At 43.3% G+C, this 13,212-nt stretch overlaps 1 protein-coding gene across 1 annotated transcript in view; it reads left to right on the top strand.

The window, feature by feature from the left end:
- Positions 1 to 13,212, top strand: part of ltbp4 (latent transforming growth factor beta binding protein 4) — an 82,455-nt gene that overhangs the window by 51,012 nt on the left and 18,231 nt on the right. The window contains exon 22 of the mRNA XM_029516793.1: positions 7,822 to 7,947. Coding sequence (XP_029372653.1) covers positions 7,822 to 7,947 — 126 coding nt within the window. The remainder of the gene's footprint in view (positions 1 to 7,821; positions 7,948 to 13,212) is intronic.

The following is a 13,212-nucleotide window of genomic DNA, read 5'->3' as shown; positions in this document are numbered from 1 at the left end:
TGATGAACATGAAATAGATGGAGGATCGAGTAAGTAAATACAGGGCCAGCATTGCTGATACTGAAACTAATGCTTTTTACTTGAAATTTTATGATGGTTGAATGATTTTGTAATTAGATCATCATGAATATGATCATAATAAAACACAGGACAAAGGTTTGTAGAAAATATTTAAATTTTTTTAAATATTTTAAAAACATTTTTTTACTAACTAACAAATATTTGAAATTTTATCAACAAATTGAATTTGCAAACATGAAAAAAGTTTAATCAGCCTGCTAAAATTACATCTCTATCCACCAATTAGAGTTTGAAAAATAATTCAAATTAATGCTGGAGGTTACCAAATTTTACTTCTACTCCTAAAAATCAGCTACGTGGATATTGTTGAGTGTGTTGCTGAAAGGCCTCTGCCAGTGATCGTTCTCTGTGCCAGGGTTCTGGTTCAGGTTTGGGGATCCCCCTCCTCTTCCCTCCTTCTCTTTTGGGTGTTCTGCTTACAGGTAGCAGTATCTTTGTCTGCAGCGGTAAGTTATCTCCAAACAGCACTTCCCTTCCTCTCAGCCATCATGATGACGCCATCCAGCTAGTGATGTGCGATTCCTAGACAATTCATTCAAAACTCGAGAGTCACCTTAGTGACTCATGAATCATAATTCATCATCTCTGTTAACTTGTTCACTGACTCATCTCCGCTACTGTCAGCTAACTTCAAACAGGAGACCAGACAACATGTCACTATCGTGCGACTGTGACTGCAGGGACTGAAGTTACTCACTATATTAGCCCTGTCTACAGACATTACGTGGTGTAGGTCTTTGCAAGTGGAAGAATGACGCAGTTTAATTGACCAAGTTTTTCCACTTCAGGCTGGCTACTAAACTGAATACAGACAAAGGAGAGATTCAAGTGAGCTTTCAAAGCAAAATTATTGTGGCAGGATGCCTCACGTCACCATGCGAAACATCACGTGACTTCCCGAATGAAGCTTCATTACATCAGACACAGCGTTGCATAAATGGACACAATCCTTGTAAACTTCATGGGTTTTTGAGAGGAGGACAGTTGCTGTAGTTTTATTGATTGACAACTGGGGATAGTGAAGTATAAGTAAGATTAGCACATGATTAGATTAATAGCATAATACATACCGATTTCACTCCCACGGGAAAGAGTCTTCTCCAAAGCTGGAGACGTAATGACAAAGAAAAGAAACAGACTAAAGCCAAACACAACTGAAATGATCTTGTTTTTTAAAAAGAAGTCCGTGAATCCCCCAAAACCCACTTTCCACTATCACCAGCATTTTGTACTATCAATACACAAGCAGGGCAGCACGACAATGTAGTGGTCAGCGCTGTCACCCCACAATTAGAAGGTCGCGGGTTCGGTCTGGGGCCTTTCTGTGTAGAGTTTGCATGTTCTCCCCGTGTCTGCATGGGTTTTCACAGAGTATTCCGGTTTCCTCCCACCACCCAAAGACATGCATGTCTAGGTAACTGGTGACTCTGAATTGTCTGTAGGTCTGAATGTGAGTGTGAGTGGGTGTTCGTCTCAGTCTGTCTCTGTATTTTGGCCCTGCAATGGACTGGCGACCTGTCCAGGGTGTCCACCCTTCGCCCAGAGTGAGCTGGGAGTGGCTCCAGCAGCCCCACAACCTGGAAACGGAAAAGCAGTAGAAGATGGAAGATAGATGGATACACAAGCATTCGCCAATGCAATCACATTAGTCAAAGACGTAAAGGTACACACGAAAGTTAAATTGTTAAAGATACACAACAGTGCTTCACTGCTTCATGAGACTTTATTGTTCCATGAAAATGCTATGTTGAATGTTGGCCAGAAAATGTTGCCATATTTAACTGTATCAAGTGCTTCAAAACACTGAACCGTTTAAACACTATTGCTTGGCATTGATTCAGTGGTTCAGAAGCCTGTTTCTCCATGGCAATATATAAATCTTGATGGCTCCCACGCCAAACGAAGACCCAGTTGCACGTCATGCTGCAGGCCCTGCAAGAGAAGATTGGAAATGAGGGAGTGAGACCTGGCGCACCTGGATGTAAATGCACAACGCCCGTCCAATAATTTGTGCAGCTGGAGAGTTGGCACGTTGCAATACAGTGGCCAAGAGGGAGAGGACCTTGTGCTACATATGCTATTGGAGGCGAGGTTGAAAAGATATTTATTTCTTTTATCTTCACATCACAGTAGCAAGAAAAGGATTATTGTTGTGATTATACTGTTGTGGCGGAAAGAGGTGGAAAAGAGGAAATCAGGTTGTCTGGACACAGGTGTCAGATGGGGAATCTCTTTATTCACATCAGCCCTACTAACAACGTAGTCAGAGACAGAACCAACCAGAAAAACACGTGACATGCTTCTTATACCTAAGACAGGTTACGTGTGTGTGCTGTGTGGATAGCCTTCATCTTTACCTTGAACTTCAACCATAGTGATTTTGCAGCTCTGTGTGCATATGTGTAGTGTAGTTCCTTCCCTGTGCCCTTCCCTGGCACCCAGATGTCTTCTACTTGTTTTGACTTGTTTGGCACCAGAGAAGGTCCTGATGACCAGACTCTCATATTGAGGCATGAACAGTGACAAGGCCTCTGGATGCTGTCTCCCACATATCCCCCCTGAAATCACTATCATGATTTAAACTAAATTTCGGGGCACCTCCCTGTTACCAGGGACCAATGTCCAAATCAGCAAACTCAATATTCAGTCTCAGAAGGTTAACAGAAGGAGTGAAATCAAGCACAGACTGTTATAAATCCAGCAATTGTCACAATTATAGCCACAATAATCACAAACAACAATGGTTTAAAATATAACAGAATTTATTCATAGCAATAATTATTCAAAATAACATCACTCTGGATAAATGGCTGTTATAGTTTGATTATTCAATGACACACATCAGCTACTAATCTACAACAGGTGACACACATGTAATAAGAATGGCCAAGATGGCAATGGAGTGATGTCGGCTACGCACTCGTCAGAGCCAAGATAAGATATTTCTTTGTTCGTCCCACAGTGGGGAAGTTTACAGAATATGTACAATCCAGTAAGTTTAAAGAGTCTTGTGTGTGGTCTGCTGGTTGTGAAGTCTGACAGCTGCAGGAAGGAAGGACCTGCGATATTGTTCCTTCACACACTTTGGGTGAAGCAGTCTGTCACTGAAGGAGCTCCCCAGTGTTGTTAAGAAGTCCTGCAGGGGGTGGGAGTTGTTCTCCAACATGGATGATAGCTCAGCTTTCACCCTCCTCTCTCCCACCACCCCCACTGAGTTAAGGGGGCCTTCTTGCGATGCAGTGACATTGACTACGCACCCGTCGGAGCCAAGATGGCGGCTGGTTGCCGTGTGTGAATGTGTGTGAAGGGAAGAAAAGAGAAGGAGAAAGAGATCACAGACGACGTCACCACAGTTGATTATTACAATATCACTATTCAATAGCCGAGCTGGCAAGCAGAGTTCCCAGGTTGGGTATTGGTCCTTTAACTAGTGATACTGCTCAATCACTGATCACGGTGACGGCTGACACGAGATCTGTAGCACCAATCAATTTTACGATTCATGGGAACCGATGGAAATAAAAGAAAGCAAAGAAAACAAATGAAACTGAATCCCAAATAAGCAAAAGACATGGTAAAACAAAATGCAACGCATGCTATTCTAACTGTCTCTGCCCAGACACAAGCCTCTTTTGTTGCTCTGCTCCTCCGGAGTGAGGGAGTAAAAGGGAGAGAGAGATCAGCTCCTCCAGCGTGAGGGAGTAAAAGGGAGAGAGAGATCAGCTCCGACTGTCCGCAACTCGTTCTTCGGCTCGGTTGACCGGTCCGTGTTGCTCCTCAGACAACAGTGACGAGATAAGCTCTTCGGCGGCAGCGGGGAAGGTCATGGAAGACAATGCTCTTCATTAGCTTCAGGTAACAAAGTTGGCATGCTGGTCTTCGCAGCACATGAACTCAGCTGATTGCGCGGCAGTCTGTGCTGGGTTTGAGGAGAATGTTTGATGTTGCTCCCTTCAGTGATCCGGTCGACACGAAAGCTGGTACAGCTCTCTCCTGCAACTAGAGCCTGGGAAAAGCAAAGGCGGAGGGCTGCCGTGGGTGAAGTCACCGGGGACCCCTGCTGAGGGCGTCTGAGTCCAGCCAATGTCTGCATTCAGTTCCTGTTCAAACTTGAATCCACACAAACAGGCAGACAACTCTAGCTCAGGCTTCTTGAGGGACATGCAGGCCTCTCTACTGTTGTTTTTAGAGCATGTGTGAGGGGATTCCAACACTAGTGTATAAAGGAGGAAGGAAACTGCCTGCTGAGCTGCCCTGATGCCAGGGAGATGGGTCTAGTCAGTTGAGTGGACAAGGTCAGCAGTGTTTTCAGCTGGAAACAGCCCGTAAGGAGACCTTTAAAGGAGGATGCCCAGCCATATGCAGTGCAGATTTTTTTTTCACTCTTTGTTACATTGCAGCCATTTTCTAAAGTCATTTGTTCATTTTTTTTCCTCATTAATGTACACACGGCACCCCATTTTGATAGAAAAAATACATTTTTGCAAATTTATTTCCAACAAAAACCGAAATATCACCTGGCCATCAGTATTCAGACCTTTTGCTGTGACCCCAGTATATTTAACTCAAGTGCTGTCCATTTCTTCTGATCATCCTTGAGATGGTTCTACAGCTCCACTGGAGGATTGGGAAAGGAACACACCTGTCTATGTAAGACCTGCCCACAGCGCATCTCAGAGCCAATGAGAATCATGAGGTCAAAGGAACTGCCCGAGTTCAGAGACAGAAATGTGATGAGGCACAGATCTGGCCAAGGTTACAAGAGAATTTCTGCTGTTCCTAAGAGCACAGTGGCCTCTATAATCTTTGATTGGAAGATATTTGGGACAACCAGAACTCTTCCTAGAGCTGGCCGTCCAGAGACAGAGATAGAGAGGTAAAGGAGAACCAAAGATCACTGTGGCTGAGCTCCAGAGATGCAGTGGGGAGATGGGAGAACGTTTGGCAACAGGAGAGGAAGAGAGGAACAGATCACTGGAAAGTCTTGCATAGCGCTAAAGAACAATCTGGCAAAGATAGAAGAGTTAGTGAGGGGTTAGGGGAAATGAGCTGCAGCTGACTGACAGGGAAACAATGATTGTGACATACAATCCCAACAGTGAAGCATGGTGGTGGCAGCATCATGCTGTGGGGTGTGCTCCAGCTGCAGGGACAGGATGACTTGCTGCAACTGAAGGAAAGACGAATGCAGCCAAGTACAGTGATATCCTGGAGGAAAACCTTTTCAAAAGTGCTCAGGACCTCAGACTGGGCTGAAGGTTCACCTTCCAACAAGTCAGTGACCTTAAGCCCACAGCTAAAATAATGAAGGAGTGGCTTCAGAACAGTTCTGACTGTTCTTGAATGGCCCAGCCAGAGCCCTGACTTAGACCTAACTGAGCATCTCTGGGGAGACCTGAAAATGGCTGTTCACCAACATTCACCATCCAACCTGAAAGAGCTGGAGAGGATCCCCAAATCCAGGTGTGAAAAACTTGTTGCATCATTCCCAAGAAGACTCTTGGTTGTATTAGCTCAAAAGGGTGCTTCTACTCAATACTGAGCACAGGGTCTGAATACAGTTTTTGTTCTTTAATAAATTAGCAAAAATGTTTACATTTCTGCATTTTTCTGTCAAAATGGGATACTGTGTGTACATTAATAAGGAGAAAAATGAACTTAAATGATTTAATAATATTGCGTGGGTTTAGTCTGTGCAACGGTCTTTAATGCCCAGCATATGCAGGACAGAACAGCAACTGAACGTACTTCCTTCTACATCTTCAAACACGAGTGCACTCTTGCACTGCGATAACACATTCACAGCAGCACCTTTCACTCGTCATATCTCCCTCTCTAAAATGTCTATCACAAAGGTTTCCTTGAACATTTCCTATCAATACTTTGACTGTAGCATTATAGTAACCCAATTGTCTTCACACACTACCTTTGTCAGTATTTTCACTGAACATTTACCTGAAAATTTCCTTCATATAACATAATAGGTAACAAAATGGCAAAGATAACAAACACTGCTATACCTTTTTTAGTGATCTGTTCTGACATGTTGGGCCACCATACAGATTGGCTAGCTCTTTATCAGCACTTAGCTAGTTCTTGATGCCCATCATGGATTCCCTCTAAAATTACCTCTCTCGTGGTAGCAGGAATGATGATGAGACATCCTCTCACGACTCAGCCCTCTAACTTAGGTAAAAGTCTCTAACTGACTGAGGCATCCTCTCTACATCCTCCAGCCATCCTCGTCTAATGAGGCCCAAGACTGTCTGGAGCAGTAGATCCTGTGCTGTGTTTTTTGTTTTTTTTTTTATCTTATCTTATTCTTATCTCATCTTAGTCTGGGTAGTCCGGTAAAACTCCAGTAGAAGGAAATTATTCACTCTATCAGTAAATCAATCAATCAACCAATCTATCTATCTATTTACCAGCCAATCAAACTTTATCTATTTACCACTTTTCAAACAAAGAACAATGTTGCACTGAGTAAATGACATACTGAAAAATAAAAATAGACAATATTCCCCACCCAGGCCACATCGCCATCCATGCACACACAGATGCACATACATGCACAAACACAAATATCTACTCACACATAGACACTCGGATTAAAACAGGATGTTGTGTTTGTCTTGCAAATATGTCCCTGAAGTTGATGGAGTGTAGCTTGAGTGACGGTTCAATGACTCAAATGACCAATTCAATGCGGTGGGTGATTCATATAAAGTCAGTCAAAGGAAGTGTGTTTCCCATCATTACAGCCAGCAGTGAGCTGCTGTGTCTGCTCTAGGCAGAGCAGGGTAGGAGGTGTGGTTATGATAAGTGTGAACAAAGGAGTTACCCATAGGTGGCAATATAACCTTAGTAGACGACTTGCAGAGTGACTGTTGTTCAGCAGGAGTTTGTTATAAACAGCTAGCAGAAGTTAGCATTAAATTCCGCTCTCGATGTTTTATCCATAGAAGAATACGAACATTACAAAGGGGAGGGGCGCAGTGAGCTTGACCTCTCAGGTGAGACTTTGCACATTAGGATCCGCAGAGAGCTGTGCTCACACAAACGTTGGGAGGAAATTCAAATTGTTTTCTAAATGTATAGAAGAGAAACATCAACAAAAATATAGTATCAATCTGATACTGATACCAACCTTGGTATCTGCATTCTCAATATTGCGATTGAGGGAAAACAAAAGGGCTGGAACGCTCACAACAATGCAATAAGACACTGGAGGAATGGGGAACACAGCATATATACCACACACTAGAGAGACAATGAGACACAGGTGAAACACATTGGGGTAGGGGGTAGGAAGACAGGGGCAGGACACAGACTTCAAATTAAAACAGGAAATGAGGCAAAGAAAGAAAACTCAACTAAAACCCTAACAATAGACAATTGACAGTTGTGGTCCTGACAGTCTGACACTGACACTGACACTGAAGATGGAGGCTGATCCAGGTCTGAGAAAGGTCTTATTGAATCATGATCAACTAAGATTCAGATAATTTGTCTTGTCCCTTAAACAAAAGAAAAATCACCCAAGCTATACAAATGAAGACGGATTTACATGGTTTCAGTTGCTCTGGGTGGTGCTTCCAACACAAGTGCTGAAGCTGGTCCTTACTGCGACTGCTGCTTTCTCCTGCTTTAAGTGATTTCATTTCAATTTTTAAATGGGAGAAAATCAAATCTACCAAGAGAGGATTAAATAATGTTTCCTGTGTTTGTTTTTCTTCTCAGACATTAATGAGTGTGCCAATAAGATGGTGTGTGGGGAGCATGCCTTCTGTCAGAACCTGATTGGAACCTACTTGTGTGTGTGTGACCAGGGATTCACCTCCACTGCTGATGGAAAAGCCTGTGTGGGTATGTGTTTCTCCTCCGGAACAGACATCTCACATTATTGACATTACCGTGTGTGATGTACAAGTTGCTTCATCTTGAAATAAACCTAAATCCATATTAAAACTAAACCCCAAAGCTGCCTTTAATCTTAGACTGTACATCTTGTGTGGTTCTACTGAGATCACAACCCGGACTGCAAGTTAACAGTCATCATCTATGACGTTCTCAGGATTGAAAAGATATTTCAAGACTATTTATGGTGCAAATAAAGAAAAAAAATAATACAGTTTTGGTACTGACAACATGCTCAGTTATGTTTCAACTTGTCTCAGTGCAATATACAATTTGATACCATTGGAAAATACAAAGAACACCTCCAGGAAGTGGAGGAGCTCTGGTGACCTATTTCAGCAAATAACCATAGGACACTGGGAAAAACTAGCCTGGTTAGGCACAACTGACCTGACAAGATGTAGTGAGATTTACCTATTTTATAATGAATGATTTCCATTGAACAGTTGCTTTTTTATATGTGCTAGTGGCATCTTAGTCATGGATGGGGCCACCACTTACCTCGATTTGAATGAAAGAGAGGAGTCTTGCAACACATTTTACGTATGTCAAGTGCAAAGTATAGTATGCCATTAACAATATACCTTCCCAAAAGCCTTATTTTTGGAAAGGAATGAGTCTCATTTCCAAGCAGCTTTGTTGGTTGAGTGGGTGAGGGGAAAAGCGATGGGAGTGCAGGGAAGTGGCACTTAGTGGAACGGTTTGAAGATCAAATCAAATCAAATTAAATCAAATCAGATGTATTGATATAGCTCCAAATCATCCCAATGAGCAGAAATCTGAAGCAGAAACAGGATGGGGGGGGGGGGGTCATATGCCAATTGGGTTGAGTGTCCTGTCCTGTCAAATTGATCAAATAGGGTAAGAGAGAAGTCATGGAATTTTTTTTATTTCATACTTTTACACTAACATCAGAGTAGAGAAATCATCATTGATTTTTGGATAACTATATTCTTATCCATATTATCCTTATTTACTTATCCGTTTCTGTGTCATGGGGGATGCTGGAGCCAATCCCAGCTCACATCGGATGAGAGTGGGGTACACCCTGAACAGGTCGCCAGTCCATCACAGGGCCAACATACGGTGACAGAGAGACAAACAACCACTCACACTCACACTCAGACCTACAGGCAATTTAGAGTACATGTCTTTCGATGGGGTTTCCTCCTGGTACTCCGGTTTCTTCCCACTTTCCAAAGGCATATTTGGGTCAACTGGTGACTCTAAATCGTCCATAGGTCTGAGTGTGAGTGGTTGCTTGTCTCTGTATTTTGTGGAACCTTACCTCTCCACATTAGACAAGCCCCATCACTGTCGATTTTTAAAACCTGTCTAAAAACCCACTTTTATTCCTTGGCTTTTGGCCCAGCATGAGACCGTATTTGTTCTACTGATTTTATTGTTTTACTGTTTGTTTTATGTCTTTATGTTATGTACTGCTCTTTGTGTCAGCTGTGGTTGTATTTAAAGTGCTGCACATCATCCAGTCACCTAGCCAGAGACTGTGGAAAAAATGTTTTAGTGCAGAGAATGCAAATGTGACAGCCATCTCACTGCAATACATTCAGGTCTGGCTCCGTGGGTAACTGAGACTTCTGTAACCACAAAAGATCAAGGCAGGGAGCAAGAGGAAGGAGCCTCTCAAGCTGTCACATGACATCTGACATCTGTGGGACTACAGTCAGGTCCCAGGTCAAGATTGTGCTCCAAAATCTGTTTCATTAGTTTATCCAGCAGGCCAGAGAGAGAGATATCATCATGGAGTCATTAGATGGTAAAACTCACATTCCACTCCCCACTCAAATTGAATGTGACATGCTCTCAGATGATGATCTGGAAATCCCCACACCTGAGATCGCCAGACACTATCCACACCTCAAGTGGGTCGTGGACAGAATCCCAGCTCTAGATCCCTCGGCAGCCATGCTTATCCTGCTCAGCGAGATATATTATGCGTACATAAGGTTCAAGAACAATGCAGTGGACCCCACAACACCACCTACATGCGTCTCGACTTCAGCTGCATCACCATCAAGCTCCAAGGGCTGACGAGACGAAAGACCTGTTTGATGAAAAAGACTTGTTTTGGTGAAGGAGTCTTCCAACAAATGCCACATGACGACAAGCCTGCCATGTCTATGGAAGACAAAGCCTTTCTTGAAATAATGGACAGAGAGGTCTTCATTGATGACTCAAACAATCGGGTGGCACCCCTACCCTTTAGGGAGCCAAAGCGCAAATGTCATGGTTCGGTTTCTGCTTTCATTTTGGTAGTGTATGTCGCTCTGCTTCCAGTGTTGTTTTTTGCTTTACTTCAATACAGGGCTGGACACAGTGCGGGGTTGCTGAGCTCTTTGCCCGCAGCTGTTCCTGATTCCTTCCTTGCTACCTACGCCCCGATCCTTACGACTTACTTGTTCCATTTTTTTTTGTGTCCTATCCTCCTAATTCAGCTCTTATGATTTTTCTTTGATCCCGTGTTTCCTAGAGATTTTATGTTCAACACTTTTCTCAGCCCTCCTAGCTAGTCTAGTGGGTTTCTGTCAGCAGAATATTTGACCTGCTTGGGTTTGTGGCTCCAATAACAGTATAAGACAAGGCACTAGTCAAAGAACTATGTACTGAGCATTGTGAATGGGATGCCCAAATACCTGCTGAAAAAGAGACACATTGGAAGTCTTGGAAGGACTCACTCAGAGTCAAAGTATTTCTTTGCTCTCCACACAGTATAGGGAACTATGTGTCTTCTCCGACAAATCCACCATGGCCATCTCTGCGGTGGCCTACCTCAAAGCAGTCAACAATGTCATGTAGGATTCTGCATGGTGAAATCCAAGTTAGCACCATGTGACTCTAATACTGTGCCTCGTATGGACTGGATGTTCTATGTGTATGTTGCTAACACACACATTTGTCAGCACAGACCACAATCCCATGGACCATAGTACATGATCAGTACCAGCTACACTTTTGAGAGAGACAAATTGGTTCTCCTTTCTTAAATAAAGAAGATGGAGCTATACTTACCCAGCCAAAGTACTTTGAGCTTGTTGCAGACGTGCTATAGATGAGACTTGCTCTTGCACTAGATCCCCTCCTTTCCTAAGTGTGTCTGTTCTGAAAAGCTAAATACTAAGTATGGAATCCTCATTCAAATTTAAATTTTTCAATAATTTTAAAATTAAACCAGCCGAATTTATCAAAAGAGTCCGCTCCAGTCCAAGGACACAGTCATGTAGGAATGTGCATGGTGAAATCCAAGTTAGCACCATGTGACTCTAATACTGTGCCTCGTATGGACTGGATGTTCTATGTGTATGTTGCTAACACACACATTTGTCAGCACAGACCACAATCCCATGGACCATAGTACATGATCAGTACCAGCTACACTTTTGAGAGAGACAAATTGGTTCTCCTTTCTTAAATAAAGAAGATGGAGCTATACTTACCCAGCCAAAGTACTTTGGGCTTGTTGCAGACGTGCATCCACTGGTTGCGACCTTTGCTACAAAAGCTTCTGAGACACTGTTTAGTTCTTACATTTTTGAATGCTTTTCCAGCTAGAAGCTACTCACACAAGCAATAAGCAAGCTCATTCAGAAAGTCAGATCCTATTACCAAAAGCAGATGGGCTTCATTTGCAGTCACTCGGGGGTCAAGTATGACTGTCCTCCATCTTGGTCCTTGTGGGTCTGCAGGTGGCGGAAGAGGCCCATCCTGGAGCTGCATGTTTTTGTGCAGTGTGGCCAAGGGTAAGTGGTGGTGGTGGCTTTGGGTTGGGCCTTCTTGGCAGAGGCTCTTGCCTTGCCGAGTCTGCGCCTGTCTTCTGCAGCATGGCGGGGGTCGCTGTTGTACTGTGACACCCTGGGTCGTACTTTCTCAGTGATGGACAGAAGGGAGATGCCACGGTAGTTCCCACAATCTGCCATGTCTCCTTTCTTGAAAATGGAGACAATAAGGGCATCCCTAAATTGACCAGGGATTTTCTCCTCTTTCCACATTTTGAGGAGCACGGTATGGATGTGGTTAAGGAGATGTGGCCCACCTTCCTTCAGGACCTCTGCTGAGATGCTATCAGGTCCAGCTTACTGTTTCTCATCATTATTATGTCATCTTGTACCTCTTTCAGGCTGGTGGTGTGCTCCCATGCTCTCAATTATGGGTTTTTGAGGGAGTTGGTCAAGGACCTCCATATCGGGGGTAGTATCCCTGTTAAGTAGCTCCTCATATTGTTCTTTCTGTTGGTTTTTCATGGATTCATTGTCTTTTAGCAACATCAGCCCATCTTTTGAGTGGAGAGGGGCAAGGCAGCAGTAGGTGGGGTCATATACCGCTCTTGTAGCCTCAAAGAAACCCCTAGTATCTCCAGAGTCTGCGAACTGCTGTATCTCAAGGGCCTTTATGGTCCACCACTGATTTTTCAAATTCCTGACTTATATCTCTGTATTGCAGTTTCACAGTGTTCCTGAAAGTAAACATCTAAACTTACCTGCTGTTGCTATCTGCCAAGCTAGAAATCAGCTATAACCTAGGAAGGGCAGAATAATGTTTTCTTTTGGTGGATAATCATATCATGTCATTGTCAAAAACTTTAAATTCTTGTCAAATAATATGCAGTGTAGCTATAGATGAGACTTGCTCTTGCACTAGATCCCCTCCTTTCCTAAGTGTGTCTGTTCTGAAAAGCTAAATACTAAGTATGGAATCCTCATTCAAATTTACATTTTTCAATAATTTTAAAATTATTGAAAAGGGGAAGTGTGGGTCATCGAGTGTTTAGCTCACAGCATCCCAGATCCTGATGCCATTTCCCTCTTTTCCACTGGACACAAACAGTGAGAATGAAGCCTTGACCATGATTCCAGAAGAAGCAGAGGCGTTTGAGTGCTAATGTGAAGGCCTTAAACCAGCCGAATTTATCAAAAGAGTCCGCTCCAGTCCAAGGAGACCAGTCATGAATGCAACTGTTAACTTGCCACTGTACTGTAAACAGAGCCCCACTAACAGTCAGCCTAGGTCTCTGCTGGAGAGGTGCCACCTCCTGGCTTCCGATGAATACAATCTGTGCTGTGTCCTCTGATGTTTCATAATGGTGCACATTAAACCCAGTACAAACAGCTCACCTCTACTAGTCAGAGCCAAATGTGGCAGTGGTTCTTTTTAAAATCTAATTCAAACGCTGTCAGTTTAAGTGTATGTAACCACATA

This window comes from Echeneis naucrates, chromosome 13, assembly GCF_900963305.1.
Source record: "Echeneis naucrates chromosome 13, fEcheNa1.1, whole genome shotgun sequence".
Classification (NCBI taxonomy): domain Eukaryota; kingdom Metazoa; phylum Chordata; class Actinopteri; order Carangiformes; family Echeneidae; genus Echeneis; species Echeneis naucrates.
Note: the sequence above shows the minus strand (reverse complement) of the source record. Positions and strands in the feature narration are given on the sequence as shown.